At 50.7% G+C, this 23,582-nt stretch overlaps 10 protein-coding genes across 10 annotated transcripts; 5 read left to right on the plus strand and 5 right to left on the minus strand.

Annotated features, from left to right (window-relative positions):
* Positions 1-202: 202 nt before the first annotated feature.
* On the minus strand, positions 203-529 carry YALI1_E23498g (uncharacterized protein; the record flags this gene model as incomplete). The annotated part of the gene is made up of 2 exons (XM_068283064.1): positions 203-337; positions 383-529. 2 exons carry the CDS (start codon positions 527-529, stop codon positions 203-205), a joined length of 282 nt encoding a protein of 93 aa, XP_068139165.1.
* A 1,660-nt stretch (positions 530-2,189) lies between these two features.
* Positions 2,190-2,663, minus strand: YALI1_E23521g (uncharacterized protein; the record flags this gene model as incomplete). The annotated part of the gene is made up of 1 exon (XM_068283065.1): positions 2,190-2,663. The coding sequence occupies one exon, from the start codon at positions 2,661-2,663 to the stop codon at positions 2,190-2,192; it is 474 nt and encodes a 157-aa protein (XP_068139166.1).
* A 357-nt stretch (positions 2,664-3,020) lies between these two features.
* On the plus strand, positions 3,021-4,160 carry YALI1_E23525g (uncharacterized protein; the record flags this gene model as incomplete). The annotated part of the gene is made up of 1 exon (XM_504155.2): positions 3,021-4,160. One exon carries the CDS (start codon positions 3,021-3,023, stop codon positions 4,158-4,160), a length of 1,140 nt encoding a protein of 379 aa, XP_504155.2.
* A 764-nt stretch (positions 4,161-4,924) lies between these two features.
* YALI1_E23555g (uncharacterized protein) lies at positions 4,925-6,040 on the minus strand (the record flags this gene model as incomplete). The annotated part of the gene is made up of 1 exon (XM_504156.2): positions 4,925-6,040. One exon carries the CDS (start codon positions 6,038-6,040, stop codon positions 4,925-4,927), a length of 1,116 nt encoding a protein of 371 aa, XP_504156.1.
* Positions 6,041-8,298: 2,258 nt separating this feature from the next.
* YALI1_E23578g (uncharacterized protein) lies at positions 8,299-8,955 on the plus strand (the record flags this gene model as incomplete). Its single annotated transcript, XM_504157.3, has 1 exon — positions 8,299-8,955. One exon carries the CDS (start codon positions 8,299-8,301, stop codon positions 8,953-8,955), a length of 657 nt encoding a protein of 218 aa, XP_504157.2.
* Positions 8,956-11,295: 2,340 nt separating this feature from the next.
* YALI1_E23610g (40S ribosomal protein eS26) lies at positions 11,296-11,853 on the minus strand (the record flags this gene model as incomplete). Its single annotated transcript, XM_504158.3, has 2 exons — positions 11,296-11,562; positions 11,758-11,853. The coding sequence occupies 2 exons, from the start codon at positions 11,851-11,853 to the stop codon at positions 11,296-11,298; spliced, it is 363 nt and encodes a 120-aa protein (XP_504158.1).
* Positions 11,854-12,898: 1,045 nt separating this feature from the next.
* YALI1_E23629g (uncharacterized protein) lies at positions 12,899-13,396 on the minus strand (the record flags this gene model as incomplete). The annotated part of the gene is made up of 1 exon (XM_068283066.1): positions 12,899-13,396. The coding sequence occupies one exon, from the start codon at positions 13,394-13,396 to the stop codon at positions 12,899-12,901; it is 498 nt and encodes a 165-aa protein (XP_068139167.1).
* Positions 13,397-13,992: 596 nt separating this feature from the next.
* On the plus strand, positions 13,993-14,481 carry YALI1_E23635g (uncharacterized protein; the record flags this gene model as incomplete). The annotated part of the gene is made up of 1 exon (XM_504159.3): positions 13,993-14,481. The coding sequence occupies one exon, from the start codon at positions 13,993-13,995 to the stop codon at positions 14,479-14,481; it is 489 nt and encodes a 162-aa protein (XP_504159.1).
* A 1,972-nt stretch (positions 14,482-16,453) lies between these two features.
* YALI1_E23659g (uncharacterized protein) lies at positions 16,454-17,074 on the plus strand (the record flags this gene model as incomplete). Its single annotated transcript, XM_068283067.1, has 1 exon — positions 16,454-17,074. One exon carries the CDS (start codon positions 16,454-16,456, stop codon positions 17,072-17,074), a length of 621 nt encoding a protein of 206 aa, XP_068139168.1.
* Positions 17,075-19,629: 2,555 nt separating this feature from the next.
* YALI1_E23691g (uncharacterized protein) lies at positions 19,630-23,415 on the plus strand (the record flags this gene model as incomplete). The annotated part of the gene is made up of 1 exon (XM_504161.3): positions 19,630-23,415. The coding sequence occupies one exon, from the start codon at positions 19,630-19,632 to the stop codon at positions 23,413-23,415; it is 3,786 nt and encodes a 1,261-aa protein (XP_504161.3).
* Between the last annotated feature and the right edge of the window lie 167 nt (positions 23,416-23,582).

A 23,582-nucleotide genomic window follows, 5' to 3' on the forward strand; every position in this document is an offset into this window, starting at 1 on the left:
CTTTGGTTGGCCCTCAGGAAATACCCGAGACGACGAGGAGGGGCTTTTATTGCTGAAACCCGACGATGACAGGGACGCAGACGTTTCTAGTCGTCCTAATAACACCACCACCTATAGGTTCTTAGCATTCTTTACTTTTTTATCTGCATTTGCTAATTTTGGTCTCGGTTCTGAAATGAATTGAGCACTTGATGTAATATAACTATTGATATTGACAATACCGACGAGTAGAGAAGGGTCTTTCTGTAGGAGGAGTGAGGAAGTGGTCAGTTGACGTGAAGGAATACGTGATTATGGCGCCGGTCCATCTTTGTTTCAGTGTAGCATGTAACCGTGACTGGTGTTAGCAGTGTTTGTTTAGTTCATGTTACATTTTTTAGACTACACTTGTTGTATCTACGAGATACCGTGATATCGCCCTTTGGCAAGTTGCAGTTGCATTTTTCCTCATCGGTGCACCGCCACAGATATAAATAACTGGGTGGCGACGGTCGTTCTTTTGTGTTTTTTGACGGGTCTGTGTTTGCATTGATTAGGCAGGGTGGAGATGTGATTGTACTTGGGTGTTGGTCGTTTAGTTAGGTTGTTAAGTATTGTAGTTATGGTGTGGGGGTATCTTTGGTCGGTTGCCTGCGGTCCGCGCATCGGTCCAAGCACCGTGGAACTGTCGTATTGCGGCCGTATATCGTGGCACAGCCCTGAATCATGTCCGTGGCAGTCTCATCATGTGCCTCTTGTCTCAGAGGTACTTGATGGCTGTACAAGTCATTGCTCGTCTCCACATCTTAAAATAGCATGTGGAGACCAAGACAGTGGGGGTTGGGGCAGAGAAGGAGGGGGTTTTTGGGGGTTTGGGGGTGTTGGGGGTTGGGATGGGTGTCACGGGGTTGTTTTGGGTGTCAACGTGGTTTTTTGGGTGTCACGTGGTTTGGTTGTGGTGTTCACGTGGTTGGATGGGTGTCACGTGGTTTTTTGGTGTCACGTGGTTGTTTGGGTGTCACGTGACTGGTTGTGGCGCTTTTCTTCCCGTTTTCCCGTTTTCCGCTATTTCCGGCTTCGAGTGTTCTGATGCACCAAGCCATTGGCTATGGTGATCTGGGTCTCGGCGTGTCTGCTGCGAGATGTTCTCTTCCACCAATACGTCAACGATGGAGATGAGAATGAATGGAGCCGGGCATTATCAAAGTGTGGGGTACTCGAGGTCCCTCCAGCTTTCCACTGTTGAAGCCCACTCTCCACAGCTTGTCACAGATGCTCACCGCCATAGAGAAGTTGTTGTGCTGGCCATAGTGGTAGAGAGCAATGGCGTATGTGATTCCGGTCTCGCATGAGCTCTAGAATTGGACACGTCTGCACCTGCTTTGGGCGTCGTGTCAGGTTAGCCAGCTTGATGACATGGCCAGGCACAGAGTGCGACAGACTCTCCAGCCCCTGCAGACGGCAGTCTTGTATGTTCGTAGCTTGGAAGAGGAGTATCTCTCACCTAGTCGTCCACATTTTCCAGCAATTGCCGTACAGAATGGGTGTGATGGCCCCATCTGACAGCGCTGCCATGGGCTGGTAATGCCCGCCGCTTACCTGACCTCCCTGGTGATGTCAAGACCCGTCTCCAGGGTCGAGCACCTGTCCCGGGCGAGACTTCAACACTGGCTGAGGCCGTTTGTCATTCTGCGAGAAGGGGGTTGTTATGCTAACCCAACCCTGCTGTCCCTGCCGGCAAGACTTCAACACTGGCTTGAGGCTTTTTGTCATTCTGCGAGAAAGAAAACCCGCTGCCCTTCTTCAAGGGAGGGGCCGCTTGAGGTGCTGTGTTCATCACCCCCGTTCGGCTGCTCAGGGCTGCCTACGAGATTGCTGCATAACCTGCTGTCTCTGCCCGTCCTCCTCCTCCTCCTCCTTCGACCATAGATCTAGAACGCCCTCGACATCTGTTGGATATCGACAACTTCGAAGCCGTACGCTTGCCACTGGAATGGTAATCGCATCAAAGAATCTATGCGGGAGCAATAATGGTTTGTAGAGTGCAAGATTTTGATGCCCTTCTGGTGGCAACTACCTGGCTAGCCTTGTGAGCGTTGAACTGGACAATTGATCCTTGATCCTTGGTACGATATGTACTGTACATCAGTAGCTGATGTTCACCAGACCCGAGGTACAAGATGATACTTCCACAATGCATCTTGCGACGACTAGAGTATGTACTGTACTTGGTCAAGTCGAGTAGTTCGATCTGAAAGGCATACAGCCATATCGCAACGGTTTTGGCCAAGTGTGATATACTCCACGAAGTGCTCGGAGCTCAAGTCACAGTGTCCAACATGTTTCAACTGCCTGACTTGACTTCGTTCTGACATCAGAGTACACTCCAAACGACCTGCGCTACAGAAAAGCAACAAGAATTGTACATGTTGGGGATCAGCGCGCAATTGTGAACCCATTGGTGAACTTTTCCACCCCGTTTGCGTCGAAGAGCCCAGTTGAGATGCTCTCTTCGTGGCAAGTAGTATACCGTCTCGTCTACTACGTCTCGGCTCATCATCTTGCATTGATCTGGAGTGAACTTCCGAGGCATGTCGGTGATATCGCACGGTAGACACTCTCAGACCCTCAAAGTACTGTACTAATAGTCCTGACTGGGTCTCATGGTGGTTCGAAAGACCCATCTACCATCTTCATAACATTCACTATCGATACTCCTCCACCCAACTCCTCCACACAAGTCACGGGCCCCAACTGGCAAGTCACGTGTGCTCAGCTGGCAACCAAAGAGAAACAACAGACTGAAACAACAGACGGAAACAACAGACGGAAACAACAGACGGAAACAACAGACGGAAACAACAGACGGAAACAACAGACTTGTCTGCGCTCGCACCGACTCGCCTCTCCTATCCCCCTATACTAAACTGAGCTACCCTAACCCGCCAAAATATTACCAAACCCAGAAGACCAACACGCAACCAGTGTGAAAGGCAAAACGCGCTGTTGACAACACCTCCCCGACAATATCTCCTTTGACCATGGCCCGCCGAAGCTTTCTGCCCGAGTCGTTTCTGTGGATCTTCCCCCTGCAACAGGCCGCCGAGCTGATCATCGCGCTGGCGCTCTTCAACAAGGCGTACGGGCTCTATGCCCTTCTGTGCGCCTTCATCACGCCGCTCTCCTTCACCCAGGTGGTGATGGCGCTGGTTTCGCTGGCGCTGGTGTTCCCCTACGCCATGTCCATCCCCGTGATCCGCGCTCTGCCCGTCACGGGCTCGGGCCCGGGCGCCCTGGCCTCCACCATGGCCTCCATCTCCCCCTCCACCATGTCTCCCAAAGACATCATCAACAAAATCCCCATAGTGCTGCTGGCCTGCGTGCTCTACACCTTTGACCTGGTGCTGACCATCTTCAGCGGCGTCATTTTCGCCCACGACTGGGCCGAGGACTGCGAGGAGTGCGACGCCGCCGCCGCCGCCAGCACCGCTGCTTCCGTGTCGGCGACCCTGTCAGACGCCGTGTCTGCCACCGCCACTGCCACCGCCACTGCCACCGCGTCGGTAGTCTCGTCGGCCGCATCTGCCGCCACCTCCGCCGTGTCGTCGGCTGTCTCGTCGGCCGCGTCTGCTACGTCTGCCCTCGTGTCTGCTGCCACCTCCTCCGCCCTCAACGTGGCGACCTCGTCCGTGTCTCCCGACGACGAAATGCGCGTCCGTTTCGGTCTGCGTGACGCCACAGACAGAGACCTGTCGCTGGACTCGGCGTCGCGAGGCCAGGAAACCGCCGCCACCATCATCATCGCCGTCTTCCTGCTACTGGTGCGCATCTACTTTGCCCTGCTGCTGCTGTCGTACGGCATCAAGCTGCGGGCCTTGCTCAAACAGCTCAAAACCAACCAGACACAGCTCCAGACCCACGGCCACGGCAGCCGGCTCTCGGTGCCCGAGGCAAACCCTCTGCGTCCGTGGGCACAGAGCCGCCCCTCCATCGGCGGAGGAGGCATCATGGAGCCCAACCCGGGAGCCGGCGACACAGACCCCATCCAGGGCACGGACTTTGGGCCCTACTCGCCCGACCGCTCGGTCCCGTACTATCTGGACTCTCTTTGGCGGTCGTTTGCGTTGAAGTCCTTTGATTTCATTTCCGGACAGAAGACGTCGAGAGATGGCGTCTACTGATTGGCCCCAGAGACACCTGGCGGTCGCACAGACACAGAGACTGGGCATCGCCAACAAAATCAAAGAGACCGGAAGATTGTGCCCGCGTCTTGAACGATACCACTTATGCATATAAATAGAAAGTACACTCGTTATGTAGTAATATAGCTAATTAGCTGAGGGTACGGGTACAACGACCGCTAGGTCCAAGTACCGGAACCAGCACCAACACGGCACCAATAGCCCCATTGCACCATCATTCTTGCCGTGTATGTCAAATGTCATTCGGTGTTCAAGTCGCAATGACTTGTACCCATATAAGTACTTGTTGGAAGGCATTTCTAAGTCCTTTGATTCCTGGGAGATACCGGAGATGATTTATCTCTCAAGTTGTACTACTTGTAAGGATATAAGAGATGAAGACTTCGATCTCGACGACGACCATGCCGTTTCAGTCTTATGACACTGGTAGAGTCAGCAATGGTTATAGATTGATCATTCTCAGTGACTCTAGTGGTTCATGTTACCACAAGTTTCGTACAGTTTAGTTCAATATAGCTTATAGATGTCTTTGGCGACGAGAAAGGGGCTCGTATTAGCTAGTCTAGGGAACGAATGTCCCTTTTGTAGGGCATGTACTATCCATGAACATGTTTCGTCGCTGTCGTCGCTGTTCGTCGCTGTCGTCGTTGTTCGTCGCTGTTTGTCATTGTTGGTCGTTGTTGGTCGCTGTTCGTCATGGTTGCCATAGTTGTCATGGTTGTCATGGTTGTCATTGTCAAAGCTCAATTGACAGGATGAAGACCAGGACCGCCGTTCAGGACATTTTCAATGTTGTCAATCACATTGAGCTCGGCCGCCAGGGCATTGTCCTCGGTTCCACTGCCCAGATGGGGCAGCAGTTGGATATCCCACCGCCCAAATAGCTTGGGATTGACAAACGGCTCACCCACCTGGACGTCGAGGCCTGCGGTGGCAATCTGTTTGGAGCCCAGCGCCTCGAGCAGATCGTCTTCGTTGATGAGAGTGCCTCGACCAATGTTGACGATGGACGCTCCTCGGGGCATGAGGTTCAGGGTCCGTTTGTTGACAATGTTGAGGGTGTCTGCTCCTCCGGGGAGCGCCAGAATGAGCTGGTCCGAAGCGGCGCACAGATCGTCAAAGGAGGAGTGGAAGATGAGGTCTGAGGGGAGATTTGAGGCCGCCAGCTCCTCAGCGCTCAGCTCGGATCGCTTGTAGTAGTGAATTTCGACCCCCAGAGGCGCCAAGCGTCGCACAATGGCCTTTCCAATGTTCCCGAGTCCCGCCACGCCCACCGCCCGGTTTCGGCACATTCTGGCGGGTCCTTTCGCGGTGAGATCTCCAAAGGCGAATCCTGAGGGCGGACCACCGAGAACCTGGCCCGAAGCGGGGTCAAACTCGCCCTGCGCCACCACACGCCGCGCGTCGATCGAGTTCTTCTCTCTCTGGAACGAGCCCTCAAACAGGGGGATTTTGCGCATGCATCCAATCGACAGATAGAGCGCAATGTCCGCGACCTGCTCGCCGCTGTGAGAGGGCTCCATCGACGGAGTGTTGGTCACAATGATGCCACGTTTCCGGAACGCAGCAACGTTGAACTGGTCGTACCCCGTGGCACAGAGAGCCACCACCTTGAGACTCGCCGGCAACTGGGCAATCTCCTCCTCGGTCTTGAGGCCTCCCATGGCGTAGAATGCCGGCCAGGAGCAAAACAGACCCTCCACGTTGGCCAGAGGACCGCCGGGTAGACAGTCTTTGAACAGCTCCTCCTTGGTGGCAGGCACGGGGTAGAAGATGGTGTTGAAGTGTTCCAGCCGGCTCAGAACCTGGTCGAACCGCGACGTCCCTCCCGCTAGCGCAATGGTTGGTTTCGTAGACATCAATGAGGGTGTTAAAAGAGTGACGTTCTGTGTCGGTACACGTAACAGTAGGAGTGGGTGGGTGGTTGGATAAATGTGTTGAGGTGGACACCCTTGGTTGTACTATTTCTGCAGAATATAACCTTGTGTGGATCCGGGGTGGAATGCAAATATTGGACGTTGCGGAGGTCTGATCTGGGTGGAGAAAAGAGAACTGGAATCGCAGGAACTCGGAGAATCCATTGGTTCTCTGCTTTTTCAAATCTGACAACTTTTCAGCTCCCTGGTGGACCCCGGATAAACCCGACTTATTTTCACTTTATACATTAATTCCTTTTTTACATTTAATCCATTTAACATTTAACCCATTTTTTTTTAATTCCATTTTTACATTTTATCATCCATTTTTACATTTTTTTTCCGACAACTCCAACATTGAAGTTAGACTGGGATAACAGACCAAAATACAACAGCAGCAACAGTCGCCATTTCGGTTGAGAGAGGGTGGGTCACGTGAATACACTGGCCCCGGTCATGTGGGGTTTGTTCTGGTCACGTGACCACCGTCCTCGCCGTGTCCTGTCTCTCCTCCAAACACCGTGATCTCCGCTTCTCCAGTAATTATATTAAAGACTATTGTTGATGCGACGTGCGTCTGACGGAAGTTTAATGACCCGGGGTTGAAGAAAATGAGGGTTGGCAAAAGTGCCATTTTTTTCGACTTTTTGGATATGATAAGGGCGATTTTTGAGTGTTTATATATGTCTTGTTTTGGAGGGAGGAGATTTTGTGTCTCCAGGTGTGGAAATGCCCGATTTTTTCTCTTAGTCGGTGTGTTCGGTTGTGGTATGGTATAAGATATACTACAGTATAGTGCATTCTATTTTGGGGGAGTATGTTGTGGAGAAGTGTGGTCACGTGATGATTTGTAAGAGTCGACGAAAGAAGGAGGAGTTGATTGTTGGTATGTTTTTTTTCTTCATTTTTTTCTTCTTCATTTTTCTATTTTTCCCATGCACAGTACATACTTGGTTGTAACTTCCATTTTCCCACATGTTCCTTTTATTTATTTTTGCTCCTCTTCCTCCCAACTACTTCCCCAAGTAATAAAAATATATCCCAAGTAATTATTGAAGTTATTTTTTTATAAAAAAACTGGGTTAATTTCTTAATTTTATCAAATGCATGGTTAACAAAATCCAAGTAAAAACGTTTGGATCAAGTACAGTAGTCGAATAATACAGAAAAAAAAAGTCACTTCAAACGACGAATATCCTGAAAAAAAAACAACACAAGGTCCCCAAACATATAAATACAGCCCATAACAAACCACAGCATTCTCCACAACCGTCTCAATCCGCCTCTAAACATCTTTAATGTCACCATCATATTGAAGATGATACACTACATGCGGACTCCGAGCCATGCTGAGTGACACAGAAACATCGTTCCACCGCAAAACGACACAAAACCACTCCCGCAGCCTTAAATACCCCTCTTCCCTCCCCTTTCTCCCTCTCTCCCAATTATACCGCCATTTCCAGCTCCGATCTACTACCCCAACATTTTGCCCGCAACTTAAACTTCCCCACTTCGTACAATATACACCATAACACCACTGGCTAACCCCACGACCTACCGACAACTTCCGATACAATGCTCCAGAGAACACGTGGCGTGGCGAACCGGGCTGCCCTCATCACCAACTTCAGTCGGCGCGCCCAGAATTCCGCATCACGTGACCACAAACTGACCCACAGGATGTTTTCTACGACCACCACCGCCTCCGTCTCGTCCGTCTCGTCCGCGTCGTCCGCGTCGTCCGCCTCCTCGTCCGCTGCGCCAACTGCGGATCACATTTTGGAACGCAACAAACGGCTGCAGAGCGAAACGGACGCGGCGATTGCGCGACTGGCGGGGGCTGCCAACAGAAGACAATCACGCTCGACGAACTGGTCAAGTTCCCCCGAGACCTGGAGACTAAAGAGCGCAACGAGATCCTGATAGCCAATGCCCAAGATACGCTGGAGCAGATTAAAATCGGACTGGCGCATCGGCTCAATGCGCTGCGCAATCTGCAGTACCTGGTGGTGCTCAATCCCCACATTGCCCAGATCTACCAGCTGTACTACTGCTCGTTTCTGATCATCTCCAGCTTCAAACCTCCTCAGACAGTGGAGGAAAATCTGCACTTTGTGGAGCGCCTCAAAGACCTGGTGCAGACCCACTCCAACACTATCCCAGTGCTGTCGCGGGGCTTCTCCGAGTGCCAGAACCTCATGCCCCTATCGCAGATCAACACGCTGCTCAACTCGCATCTCAATGCCCGCATGGGAACCCGGCTGCTGGCAGAGCACCACATTGCGCTGACTAATCCGATCGCAGACAACTTCATTGGCGCCGTGCAGCTCGATTTTTCGCCCGGTAAAATGCTGCACGAATGCTCGCAATTTGCTGGTGAGATTTGCAACCTGTACTTTGGAGTGCGTCCCGAGGTGCAGATTGACGTGGGTGAGGACGTGACGCTGCCGTTTGTGCCCGACCACGTGCAGTACATTTTCCAGGAGCTGCTCAAGAACTCGTTCCGGGCCCATGCTGAGTCGTCCAACGGCAACGATCCTATTATCGCCACCATTTCCAAAACCGAGGATGGAGTCATGATCCGACTCAGAGATATCGGTGGCGGTATCAAGCCCGAGAACGAGAACAAGATCTTTGAGTTCTCCTTCACCACGTTCCAGGACGAGGGGCAGGGCGATGGGTTTGCCACGCTCAACAACTTTCACGGAGGCAGCAGTATTGCGGGCATGGGTTATGGGTTGCCGTTGAGCAGAGCCTATGCCGAGTTTTTTGGCGGCAACTTGAAGCTTCAGAGTTATTTTGGACTGGGAACTGATGTCTACATTAGTTTGAAGGCGCCCAAGGTGAGCCTGTGAACAAGTGCCAACGAAGTGCCGAGGAACAAGTGCCGAAGGTAGTTGCGAGTTCTGAGCAGAGGCAGGGATGGCAGAGATGACTCTCTGGAGTACCTCCTGTTGAATAATTTAATTGCATCATTTATAAGTTAACATGAGCGTAGCGATCTTGAAGCCCGCGAGACAGCTCAAGAGTGCTGGTTTTTTATATTAATCTATAAATGTAAAAATTTGGAAAAGGGAAAAAAGAGAAAAAAGAGAAGAAAAAAGAGAAGAAAAAAGAAAGAAAAAGAGAAGAAAAAAGAGAATTTTGTTATATCCAAGTATTTACCCTAATCAATTACAGAATTTTTGGCTATATATTCATACGAAAAGACGGCACCAAAATCTGTCCAGATGGGGTTTTTTTCAAAAATAAATAAATAAAATAAATAAATATAAATAAAAATAAATAAATAAATAATAAATAAATAAATAAATAAATAAATAAAAACAACTCAATAAATATCAAAATAATTCAAAATTCCAAAATAATTTGATCGCTTGAAAATACCGCAAGACCACATATCAAATACATATTGTGCTCGAAAACGAATGAAAAATCCCTCTCCATTTCATCCTGAACACGAGCAGTACGAGACTGGACACACAGCTACAGTACATGCAGTAAGAATGTCTGGTCAGTGAGAATGGGGAACTCGAAGTTCTCAGTAATTCCAGTCACATGACCAGATAATGGACACGTGACATGACAAAGCGGGCGATCAGAAAGGAGCGCGGACTCATGTCTCTTGTGTCCAGCATTGTCCTGGTTGCGAAACTGCCGGTACAGTATGTACATACCACTGCTTAAACAAGATCCCAGATCAGCCCGACATCAGCAGGACATAGCGACTGGGGTGTAAGTGCGTGTCATAGAGCTGGGAGGCAATAGTGATTATGTAGCTGCGTAGATCCGATAGACTGGAGTTTTAACTGGTGCTGGCGATGGAACGGTCTCTCTCAGAGCTCTAGAGGGAGTCTCAGAACTATCCAGACGGCAGCTGTAGGACCTGGTGATTGGGGACTCAGTCAGAGGTCAATGTAGAGACCAATTGGTGAAAAGACCAAAAGATGGCCTAATAGAGACCAAATGGTGATCAAGAAGCGGTCAATATATGGTCGACAAGACCAAAAAAAGTACCTGAACGCCAAGTCATAAATAATGTACACACGCATAAGCGAAACTCTATTATTGTCTATATATTTACACAAAGAAACCGTTTTTTTACAAGTGAGAGGGAATAGACACGGTGAGGTGAAGGGGTATTTTTGGAAAAGGGTCTTCCTCTCGTTCAATTGTCATTTCACGTGCTTTGGGCTTTCCAACGGTCCCTTTTCGACCCATTTTGGTACCATCCCCAAACTCCATATCTGAGATGCAGACAGAGACAGACGGAGACACACACAGTAGCGACAGACAGAGATATATAGAGACAGACAGAGTGACTCTCGAGCTATAGCCAAGACTCTCAAGCTACAACCAGGACTTTCGAGCTATAGTCAGGACTCGGGCTTAACCAAGGCTCTCGAGCTACAACTACATCCTACGACGACTCTCCTCTTCAGCATCTACTTCATTCTCCCTCTCACAACTGCTCCAACCCAGTAGAGCAACCACACAAACACTTCTGTGCGTGATGGGCCTGTACCAGTCTCTTGTAAACTGGCCACACGTCAATCTACGAGTTCCTCGGGGGTGATTTCTCAGCTCCCTCAACTCCAACTTTGGCAAGCAGGTCCACAGGTTGTGTCAGCCTGGCTACATGTCCGAGGTCCGCGTGCCTAGTTGCCAGAGTCGGTGACAGCAACACAGTCTACAAGAATGAACTGCCCGTCCTACGAAGAACAGTCAGCCATCACTATGGTGGTCAAGTTGGGGTTAGCCTAGCAACATCTGGAGATAGCCCAGCGCGTCAGGACAGCAGAGCACCTGGACAGCGTCTAGAGTCTTCGGCGGAGCATTCGAGAACGGAAACCTAGGGGTAGCTGGTGAGACGGTGATACGCCAACTTGGCCGTTGATCGACTGAAGACAATTGCGCAGTTTGTGGCGACAGTTTTACCGGAGGACAATGGACTCAAAGCCTTCATGGTGTTCAGATGTCGATCTACGCTAACCGATGCTCAGATTCGGACGTGACCTGGGACCCAATCCCCGTAGCACCCTCTCATCAATCATTGTCTCACCAACCTGGCTCTTTACCGGTGGACATCTACGCTGGTCGATATGACATTACGCTACGCTCTCTTCTATGCTGGTCGATCTGACGTCGCTACGCTCATCGATGCTTCATACACAGTGCAATTTTTTATACATCGCCTAAACGACAACCTTGGCGGCGGCAGCAGGGTTGATCTTCTTACCGTCCTTGTTGAATCGGACTCGCTGGGGAGGAGTTCGAACCTTTCGGCCCTCTCGAGATCGGACTCGGACAACCTTGGAGTGGATGGCGCAAGACACGCAGTACTGGATCTTGAGGTAGAGCTTGGGCAGCACGTACTCCTGGTAGACGGAGGCCTCGGAAAGATCTCGGATGGAGGCGGCCTCGACCATGTTTCGGATGGTGAATCGCTTGATGGCCTTGTCCTGGGGTTAGTGGATAAACGTGGATAAAACACACACAAGTGTTTTGTGAGCAGCAAGCAGTGAAGAATGCAGTGCTTATTAATCAGTCATCAGTCATCAGTTTGTCACTGTTCACCAATCACTGTGCTCTTCATTTCTTCTTCATCCTGCACTCTTCTCATTCGCAGCTTGGCTACAAAGACCTGTGATACTCACCTTGGGGACCATTCGGGCACAGTTAGAGCATCGGATGGAGGTAACGTGTCCTCGACCCTTCTTGTTTCGTCCGTTGGAAGCTCGCTTCTTGACCATCTGAGTTAGTAGTGTTCGAATGTCGCATTGTGGCAAATGACGGAGACTGAGTCCGCGTAACCCGCAACAGGGACCGTATAACCCGCAACATGGACCGTGTATAACCCACAACATCGCCAATGTGGTGCCCACAACACGATCCATGTGATCACCACATCACCCATGCCACCACCACATCCGCCATGTCGCCTCCGGATCATCAATCCGCCGCCTATCGCCTGTCGCAATCACTGGGTGGCAGTCATGTTGTCCTCTCGTCTCTCGTCGCTTTCTGTCCTCTCGTTTAACATACCTTTGCTGTGTTGTGGATAATATCAAAAGGAAAGAATGGCTCTTTTTTTTCACCCAACACTCCAGTTGGGACAAGACCCAAAAGGGTAAATTTCAGCCCGCGTACAGTATGGTCTCGCAGTAAACACAGGACCGCCAACCCTATTGGGACCTAGGGTTGGTCATGTGATGACGCCAAATTGGGAAAACCGGACCCACAGGTCGTTAAAGTCATGTGATATCTCAGCGACCAATCGCTCAGATGACCTGATAGCGCCTCCAAAATTATATAATACTTTGGCCATTATTATAAAAACAGTATTAGGCAATCTCACAATTACTCAGCTTCCCAATCCGACGCTTACACACCGAGTTGCACAACTTTTGAAACAGGTTATGACCACTCAACTTTGACCCAAACGGCGGTATTAGGCGACTTAGTCAGCGAAATCAAATCCGTCCCGTGACTTCCCGTGATCACGTGCGTACAATGATGTTATGTAACAGCAGAAATTTCCACCGAAAATTTCCACGTCTTTTCTAAACTCCTCATTTTCACTCTTTTCTTACCTCCCCGATTACGTAATTACTTATCTTTGATTTTGCGACCCACCAGAAACAACCAAATTGGTTGACACGTTTCACGTGATCCAATTACTAAGCACACCAGCCACCAGCTGGGACTTTAGCCACATCCACTGGGTACCCAGCCACGATTCCGCCCTAACCACAACCCCTAACCCTGAACACCATTCCAGCCAGTAAAAGGCGGTGCTTAGCTAAGCTTATTGCTGCGGACCTGACTCCCAACCCTAATCCTATTGCTCAAAGTGGAAAAATGACATGTTATTTTAAGGTTTCGCAGTCGGCCCACTCTGGCGCGCTGTGATTGGCTTAGCTCGGCTAACAAATCATGTCCCAAACTTTTAACAGTGTGTGATACGATTTCAGTGTTGGCTTCCACATAGCACCTTTCGGTACATTCCATATTTTTGCATAAAGTGGGTATTGAGATGATAAGGCGGATATTGTGGGGTGGACGAGAGAGGGGAGGATGTGACTCGGGCAATGTCACCTGTGAACAGACACGAGTCTTGTGTTTTTTGAGCAAATATCGACAAGCTACAGATGAGCAAATGAGATGACAGGGAGAGACCCAGGAAGAGGTGGAGATGACGAAAACAAAGACGATTGCGGGATGGATGGCACGACAGTTGTGGTGACGACGTGGAGAGTGTCGTGGATTGACTTGGAAAGTGTCATGGGGAGACATCGGGAGTGTCGTAGGGAGACGCGGGCAATGTGATGACTACATGCAGCGTATAACGAAGGAGAAATCGAGACCGGGGATGTCGCTATGTCGCTGAACTTGACTATTCGACCATTCGACTATTCGACATTGTGATGCACTTTACTAGTCGATGCCAGTCACTTCGCACTTAGCACTTTCAATGCATCAACCCTCTGACGTTTCCACCGACCCGTTACCTAATTCCGCACTCTCAGAACAGCTCAAATCAAACGACACAAAGATTTCGCAGATATCACAATTTCACGGATACCACTGAACCCCTCGAAAACGTGTTTGTGACACACCTGTGGCTGTGGCTGTGGCTGTGACGTGACTCCGTGTTACGACTAAGTGACGTGACTTATGTCATCATCAACAGATGGTGACAGCGTCAAATGCCATTTACCAGTTTCACAGCAGTTACTCTCAGCTGTGGCTGTATCCCGTACCAACGTATCCAAGCCGATTCATCATGAGATGGATGGGTCTGTGAGTTTGTACCAGACTTTTTGCACACCACGCTCTCACTCTACTGAGTCCACCACGCTTATGTCTCCTGTGCTTCAGTACTAACCCAGATGTTCGCCCTGAGAAGATCTCTGCTTTCCGCAGGCCGAATCGCTCGACCCCAGCAGGTTGCTCGATTCTCCTCTGCCTCTGCTCTCCTGCAGCACAAGGCCGTCAAGCCCGCCGAGAAGCTCTCCGAGGTCACCGGCCCCGAGTCCCTGATCGGAACCTCCGCCGCCCCCGGCACCGTGCCCACTGACCTCGAGCAGGAGACCGGTCTGGCTCGACTCGAGCTGCTCGGTAAGATGGACGGTATCGACATTTTCGACCTCGGCCCCGTCATCCGACCCCAGCACTCCGTCAAGGGCACCCCCGACGACCCCATCTGGGTCCCCACATACGACAACTCCCGAATCGTCGGCTGCTCCGGTACCCCCCACGGCTCCCACGAGGTCCAGTGGTTCCACGCCGGTGTCGATAAGGTCGGCCGATGCGACGAGTGCGGCGCCGTCTACCGAGCTTATGAGCTTGGCGCCGATGAGGAGGCTCCCCACCACTAAGGCTATGTATGTTAACTGAACAAACTGAGAGATTTGTCGCTTGTGCGTTGAAACCGTAGCGACATGCGAAAGAGAAACAACCATGGAACGTACAAACACAGCGTCTGTGTTGTTTTACAGAGGAAACCCGCTGTATCACCGCATGAGTAGCACTGTGGATGTAGACTGTAGGGTGCGGACGGGTGAATCTGAGAACCCACTGTATTATTGTGATACTGTAGAAAGTACGAGTACCTTAGTGGGACTGAGATGTAACCCTGAAGGCGACACTTGTTCGGACGTCGAAAGTCACGACACACCATGGGTGGATGTAACACCACCGTAGTTCTTAGCACCGTCATCTGCTCAGCTGTGAGACTGCCGACACGAGTTTTTCCAGTCACAACTGGAATGACACCGCTCACCGAGAGTGATCGATACAATGAATGGGTAGGCTCAATGGGTAGGCTCAATGGGTAGGCTCAATCTCAATGAGTAGGCCCAATGGATAGCTACCTTTTCGGGTCGCAGGGTGTCGAGAGATTCGGTACCTAGTGTTGCATTAGCACCGTACGCACATGACCAACCAACTGGATAGGTGTTTGTGGACAGCAATTCTGGTCAGGTCAGATGTGAGGTGTCAGGGCTTTACAGTGTAAGTCAGATATGTGGTGTCAGGGCTTTGTAATGGGATAGCGCTGCCGGTCCTTGTCACACGGTGGTGTTGCAGTCACCGATTAGTGGAGGCGGGTCGTGAACCTCACTCACTTGTGGACCACTAACTATGGACACTTTTGCTACACCCAGATATCCTATCTCTCTCTTCCCACACGCGCGCCGAATTGGAGACAGAACATGATTGCGTCCGCTGCTTTGGTTGTGTGGGTCTGAGATAGTGAGGACGTGAGTGTAACGGCCGTATCCGTGAGTAAGTGAGTGCCCACTCGAGGTGTGAGTCCGTAGCGATCGCTGGTCTGGAAGCACTGGTGCGTGACACAGATGTGGTGGCACCGAGGTGCAGTGGAAGGCAGTCCCGATATGAGTCGATTGAGTCTGTGTCACCGGGAATAGGTGGGAATAAAAGTGATGAGGAAGAGGAAGAGTTGGGGGTGTCTGTCGTTTGACTTAAGGTGGGATGTCATGTTGATAGTTACACCGCCGTCATTAGATCACAACCAAAGAAACCAGTATGTCAATGGATATGGAGACCGGGTTGAGTGTCTGTGGCGCAATGTGAGGTTTGCGATACTCAATGTGATCATGATATCCCAAACAATGACTCTCAAGACTGTTTACCAACTCCAACTCCAACTCAGACAAGTCCTCTCTTCAGATCTACTGTTGGAGACTCAAGTTGAGCTTCTGGAGAGTGCTGCAGTAATCGACAGAGGGTCGGCAGGGTGCTCAACAGGGTGCTCGACAGAGGGTCGACTGGGTGCTCGACAGAGGATCGACAGATGGAACTCTCTGGATAGTGGTGATAAAGGTGGATTCAGCTGAAACTGAACTACAAGTCGAAGTCGACTGAGAAAAGCTGAGTTTTCAGCGACCAGATCATCAGAATATCAATCGGTAGACTTGGAAGCTCGTCAGCTGCGTTCAACGGTGCTCAAAAAGCCGTCTAGATTGCGAGATTGGCTATGACTGTGCCACATCTGTGCCCAAAAGAGTCTCCCAAACTATTTTCAGTCAAGTCATCTGTTGCTGGGCTCTAGAGAAGAGATACAGAGACTTGAGAAACAAAAGAGGAGAGTTGATCCTTTGATGGAGGATTCTGGTGTCCTTTCTGTTGTTTCTTCAGTGCGAAAGTCCAGAAAAACAGTCACAGTCACAGTCCAGTCACCAACACAGTCACAGTCACAGTCACTCTGAACTACTCTCAACGCTCAATTGACTAACGGGGCACTCAATTGGGGTTCAATTGGTGCTCATACACTCATAGAAACTCCATTGGCACTCCCACGCTCATGGACACATATTCATAATATATTCAATGTACATAGTTCACAGTTCAGTTGAAGAAGGTCTTGACAACAGGACAAAAGCCCGAAATGACAGCAGCTCCGATAAGGACAATCTGGGAGCCGAGATTGATCAAGGCGGGGATCTTTCGGTTGTCGGGGTTGCCCTTGGAGTAGGCAATGACGTAGGCGAACCGAGAAACGGCCCAGGTCAGGAGCAACGAAGCAGCCAGCTGGGGGTAGTACAGACCGGAGATCCAGCCAGCCACCAGGGTCAGAGCGGCGTTCTCGTTGAACTGCATGTGGGCCTTCTGGGCACAGTTGAATCGCTGACGCGCCAGCTCCAGCTTGGGCTCCTTGGCGGGCACAGAGGTGTCGGCAAACAGCAGGGGCAGGGGGGTCTTGGACTGGGCTCTCCAGTAGCCCGTATTGAGGGTCTGGAAGAAGCCCAGAACGGGGTAGAGCGAGGTGGCGGCAATGACGTACTTGAAGTCGAGCGGGAAGGACATTTTGATGGTGGTTGGGGGGACCTGGCAGAGGGGTGGGAACCGGACTACCTATATATACTTTTTAAATATGGTTATCTGATGGTTAATTGGCATGTGGCGAGGTATTGTTTTTCTTTTTCTGACGCAATTATCTCGAGGTTTTGAGGTCGTAAAAAGATGCGGAAAATGGCAATCAACTCGAAATTCCCTGGAGAATTGATTTATTCAAAAATCTTACCAATTGACCGACCTCTACCACCTCAAATTTCCATCCACTTTCCACTCATCCCCGTCAAAACATTAAACTTCCAAGAAACAAGTCTCACTTCAAAAAACCACCTCGAATTTCGGACTAAAAATCCCAGCCTACGACAATGCCATGTGGCGGGGCGGGTTGCCAAATAGGCTTCACCGCCAACGTTACAATTGGTGTGCATCAAATCGATTATCTACGCCGCATCTCGTCTCTTGCTAACGCCACTGCCATTTGCCACTCATGCAAGACTCGCATGAGTTGCTGTGGAGTGCAAGTATGTGCATGTGTCCATATGCGTCTGTAGATGGCGATGATTTGTAATTGCATATTTTGAGGGAGCAGGGAAACAGTGGCTCTTTCGATTCGGCGTTTTTCCGGCTCAATTGCGGCGTTTTTTGAACCCGTTTGGCTGGCCCTATTCTGGCTATTAAGTCACCACTTTTGACAGTGTCATTTAGCACAATTAAGATCACTATATAAATAAAGAACACAATATAAATAAAGAATATTGTTACTCGAACTTTTTTTCTCTCTAGAAAATATAGCTCTAGAAAAGCTACGAGCGACCAAATGTAAACAAAAATTATACCGCCGGAATTACACGATCGCCATCTCTCCAATTGACTACTTTTCAGCTCCATCCGGGCGCTCAATCATCAGCCGCAATGGTTCTCGTCCACCATTAAAGTTGTCATTTTATTTATTTTTATTCTGTTTGCCACCCAGGTCTTAGTCTTGAGTGCGCCCAAGAATGGAATAATTGCGAGAGATCGGCAGTTTGTCCGAACTGCATAAGTACGAGTTACAGTATCAGTATCGGTCGAGTCGAGCATGTGTCGACACACCTCGTTATCGGAGGTCTGATGAAGAGATCATGACTCAGCAACGAGACAGTTCCGCGATATCAACCAGTATAATAGGGAAACGTGAGAGTAATACTACTGAAGTATTGTATGGCCGGGTTCCAGAGCTATCTGGAAGGCTGTCCACAAACCTGATCAACATATTCAGATAGACGATGAACGTGAAAGGACGTGAAGGAACGTGAAAGGACGTGAAGGAACGTGAAAGGATGTGAAGTAAGATGATAGTCGAAGAGAACGTAAACCAATTGAGGACTTTTCATGTCATTGAGACGGTCGCAAAGTGACGATACGCAGTTGGACTAGGTATGATCTGCTAGAGTCCACACATCCACATTGAGTAAAGAGTACACTATAGAGTACACCGTTAGTGGACATCATTGTATCATTGAACTCCCCACGCCGGGCTGATTCGAATGGCGTAACTACTGGAGATATCGAGAAAAAGTGGGTTTTTCAGTGTTGCTTAGATCGAAGCTTTGAAAATCCACTTTGAAAAAATTACTGTTATCATGTTTACTACGAGTACAGAATGTAGGTCGTTTCATACGAAATTCCCGACATGCGAGTATTGTCACGTTTTTTTTTTTATATATATATTTTTATAATGACATAATACATTTTTATAACATACTAATATTTTTAATATCATTTTTACAACATGATATATTTTATTTAAAGACATTTTTACAACATCATACATATTACAACATACATTCCTACAGGGCTACAGTACATAATGTATGAATACAATGTTATAACATAACATTTTTCGTATTATTTTCTGCAGTATGCGTTTTTCTGTAGTGATACAACTTAAATAATTTATTGTCTCCAGTTGAGAGTTTACTTGGGAGTAGACGACGGGGATGTGAACAAAAGACTGTTCTAATTCCACCAAAACACGAGATATTCGGACCAAAATTTGACCGTATCATGTTTGGGCTACAATTGTCCGAATCAGCTTGTTATATTTGCTCCAATGCCTCCCACTTCCCATCCACAACACCGTTAGTGTCCTCCCCATCTTCCCCAAATTCTCCGTCAAAATAAACTTTGTGCCACGTTCTCCCAACACGTCACTTCGAGAACGCACTACCTCGATCTTTCTTCAACTGAGAACACATCTCACAATCCGTCAAGATGGAGATGCTAACTAAGGTGAGTAATCGAGGCGGGTTTTTGAGCGGTCAGGTGATCATTGGGCGAGAAATCGAGGCGGGTTTTTGAGCGGTGAGGTGACCATTGGGCGAGAAATCTAGACCGCCGGCGATGACACTATTAGGGCGACAGACAGAAGCGACACAGAAGCGACACAGAAGCGACACAGAAGCGACGCAGAAGCGACAGACAGCGTGGAATGAAGTGCGGGGGTGAAATGTGATCAACCGTTGCTCATGACGAGACGCATTATGGGACAAACGTGGTAGCGACATGGTAGCGACATGGTAGCAATGACAACAATATGATGACCTGTTGGCACACTGGCTTGGTTTGCCCATGTTCACGTTACTCCTTGTCGTTCACCAATCTGCTGCTTCACAACAGAGGTTGTTGCTTTAAGACAACTACTCGGTCTTGTTCACATTTGATGTGTCCAGATGTGTGTGACCACGGCCTGTTTACGTTGTGACGCGTTGTGTCATCCCGGTAGTCAGCTCATGCCATATCCTGATTCCACTCGTATACTAACCCAGTTTGAATCAAAATCTTCCCGAGCCAAAGGCCTAGCCTTTCACTCGACCCGCCCCTGGGTCCTGGTCTCGCTCCACTCGTCCACCATCCAACTCTGGGACTACCGAATGGGAACCCTGGTGGACCGGTTCGAGGACCACGATGGCCCCGTTCGAGGTGTCGACTTCCACAAGACCCAGCCGCTGTTTGTGTCCTGTGGCGACGACTACAAGATCAAGGTCTGGTCGCTACAGACCCGAAAGTGTCTCTTCACTCTCGTCGGCCACCTCGACTACGTGCGAACCGTCTTCTTCCACCACGAGCTGCCCTGGATCATCTCGTGTTCCGATGACCAGACCATTCGAATCTGGAACTGGCAAAACCGACAGGAGATTGCCTGTCTCACCGGCCACTCGCACTACATTATGAGTGCTCAGTTCCACCCCTCCGAGGACCTGGTTGTGTCTGCCTGTCTGGATCAGACCGTGCGAGTGTGGGACATTTCCGGCCTGCGAAAGAAGCACTCTGCCGGCGGCGGCGTGTCTGCTGGCGGCGCAGGCTCATCCATGTCGTTCGAAGAGCAGATGATGATGGCTGCTCGAAACAGCGGTGGTCCCGGCGGCCCCGGCGGACATCCCCAGCAGGGTGGCCAGGACATGTTTGGCAACCAGGACTGTATTGTCAAGTACGTTCTTGAGGGCCACGATGGTGGTGTCAACTGGGCGACTTTCCATCCCACTCTGCCTCTCATTGTGTCTGGTGGTGACGACCGGGTCCTCAAGATTTGGCGAATGAGCGACACCAAGGCCTGGGAGGTCGATACCTGCCGAGGCCACACCAACAACATTCTGTCGTGTTGTTTCCACCCCTACCAGGACGTGATTGTGTCTGTGTCCGAGGACAAGACGATCCGAACCTGGGACCTGCACAAGCGAACTCTCATCAAGCAGTTCAAGCGGGAGAACGACAAATTCTGGGCCCTCACTGCTCACCCCAACATCAACCTGTTTGCTGCTGGCCACGAGAGCGGTATCATGGTGTTCAAGATGGAGCGAGAGCGACCCGCCTCCACCATTGACGGCAACTCGCTGCTCTACATGTCTAAGGAGAAGCAACTCAAGCTGTTTGACTTCAACTCAGAGCAGGACAGTATGCCCCTGGTGTCTCTCAAGAAGTACGGCTCGCAGTATTCACCCATTCGGTCCATCAGCTACAACCCTGCTGCCCGGGCTGTGCTGCTGCTCACCAAGGACAAGGACCAGTTTAACTACAACCTGGTCCATCTGCCCAAGGACGCTGCCAGCGGTGGCATTGAGGCCACCGAGGAAATTGGCGGCAACGCTGCTCAGGCCGTCTTTGTGGCCCGAAACCGATTTGCCGTCTTCAACAAGAATGCCCAGACCATTGACATACGGGACTTGAGCAACACCACCACCCGAACCATCAAGCTGCCCAAACAGGTCAAGGATATTGTGGTTGTCCCCGGCTCGTCGGGCCAACTTCTCCTGCTGGGTCCTTCCCACGTCTACCTGCTGGACGTTGCCCAGAAGACCATTGTGGCCGAACTTGCTGTGTCCGGCGTCAAGTATGTCAACTGGAGCAAGGACGGCAAGCACGTGGCATTGCTGACCAAACACACCGTGACCATTGCTTCTGCCACCACGCTCAAGTTCATTTCGTCTCTTCACGAGACCATTCGAATCAAGTCCGCGTGCTGGGACGACAACGGAGTGCTGCTTTACACCACTCTCAACCATCTCAAGTACACTCTGCTCAACGGCGACTCCGGCATCATCAAGACTCTGGAGAACACTCTGTACATTGTGCGGGTTAAGGACCGACGAGTCTACTGTCTGAACCGAGCTGGCGAGGTGGAGGTGGTCCGAATCGACCCCACCGAGTACCGGTTCAAGCGGGCGCTGGTCAACAAGAACTTCTCTGAGGTGCTGCGAATCATCAAGTCGTCCAACCTCGTGGGCCAATCCATCATTTCGTACCTGCAGAAGAAGGGCTACCCAGAGATTGCGCTGCAGTTTGTGCAGGACCCTAAGGTCAAGTTTGATCTCGCCATCGAGTGCGGCAACCTGACCGAGGCCCTGGAGCAGGCCCAGATTCTGGACGAGCCCTCGTACTGGACGCTGCTCGGAAAGGAGGCTCTGTCGCAGGGCAACTTCCGAATCGTCGAGCTCGTGTACCAGAAGCAGCAGCTGTTTGACAAGCTGTCGTTTGTCTACGTGCTTGCCGGCGACTCGCCCAAGCTGCAGAAGATGGCTGCCATTGCTGCCCACCGAGGCGACGGTGCCTCCATGCTCCAAAACTCCCTGTACACCGGTTCGGTAGAGTCTCGAGTTGATCTTTTCCGATCGGCCGGTCTGCTGTCTCATGCCTACGCTGCTGCCAAGCACGGAGGTCTAGACGACGTTGCTGCAGATATTCTGGCCGAGGCCGGCGTTGAGGAGGGCGACGTGAAGATGACCCTTGGTGAGGGTCTCAAGCCCGCCACTCCCGCTGTCCAGCAGCCTCTCGGCGACTGGCCTCTCAAGCAGACTTCCCTTTCCTTCTTTGAGCAAGCTCTGCTTGGCCAGGTTGAGGTTGACGAAGGCGAGGACGACGACGACGAGGAAGACGGAGTTCGAGCCGTCACCTCGGACATGGTCGATCTCGACCTTGAGGACGACGACGGCGATGGTGATGCTGGATGGGACATGGGCGACGATCTCGACGTTGATGACGTTGAGGTTGCTCCCGTTGCTCCCTCTACTCCCTCGTCCAAGGGCCACAAGAAGAATGCTTCTGTGAACCTTGACGCCACTTCGTCCGAGCCCGAGAACTGGATCCGGGCTTCGTCTGTCGCCGCTGTGCATGTCGCAGCCGGTTCTTTCGAGACTGCCGCCCAGCTGCTCAATCGCCAGATCGGTATTGTCGACTTTGAGCCTCTGCGACAGCGGTTCATGACCGTGTACGAGGCCTCCAAGCTGTACTACAAGTCTAACGCAGATCTGCCTCCCCTGGAGCTCTTTGTGAGAGGCGCTCTCAACGACGACACCTCTCTGCCTCTTGTCCCCGGCTTTGACTCTCTTTCTTCCGATGTCAAGGCTGCTTTCCGGCTTATCCGAGCCAACGACGTCCCTGCTGCCATTTCCGCTTTCCGTCAGATTCTCTACACTGTTGCCGTCATGCTTGTGCCCACGCACGACTCTGTGGACGAGTGCGAGAAGATTATTGACATTTGCCGGGAGTACATTGGCGCGTTTTCCATCGAGCTGGAGCGTCGACGAATCGCCGAGGAGGATCCCAAGCGCAACCTAGAGCTGGCCGCCTACTTTACCAAGTTCAAGCTGCAGCCCGCCCATGCTGGTTTACCCTGGCAGGTGGCCATGACCCAGGCGTTCAAGCTCAAGAACTACGCTTCTGCTTCTGTGTACGCTGAGAAGTTCCTGGAGACCAACCCTGCTCCTGCGCAGGCCGAGAAGGCTCGAAAGGTGAAGCACCGAGCAGATGCGCAGCCTCTAGACGCCATTGAGCTGGACTTTGATGTGACCGCCAACTTTGCTATTTGTCCCCGGTCTCTCAAGCCCATTTACCCCGGCGATGCATCTGAGAAGGATCCTTTCACCGGAGCCGAGTACCTGCCCAAGCACAAGGGTCAGTTGGATGTTATCGGAGGTATTTCTGCCATTGGCGCTCCTTCCACCGGTCTCAAGTTGATTTAGTGGGGGACCAGTCTGTGGTGGTCTCAAAACTTGTTTGTATGTATGTAAGAATTGGAATGTTTTACCTAAGCTTGTGCGATACTTGTATATGGAGGCAGGAGCAATGATTTAAGGCAGTTTTTGTGTATCCAGCAATTTTCGGCAGTATTTGCGTTCCTCCAATATTT

Source organism: Yarrowia lipolytica, chromosome 1E, assembly GCF_001761485.1.
Source record: "Yarrowia lipolytica chromosome 1E, complete sequence".
Lineage (NCBI taxonomy): Eukaryota > Fungi > Ascomycota > Dipodascomycetes > Dipodascales > Yarrowia > Yarrowia lipolytica.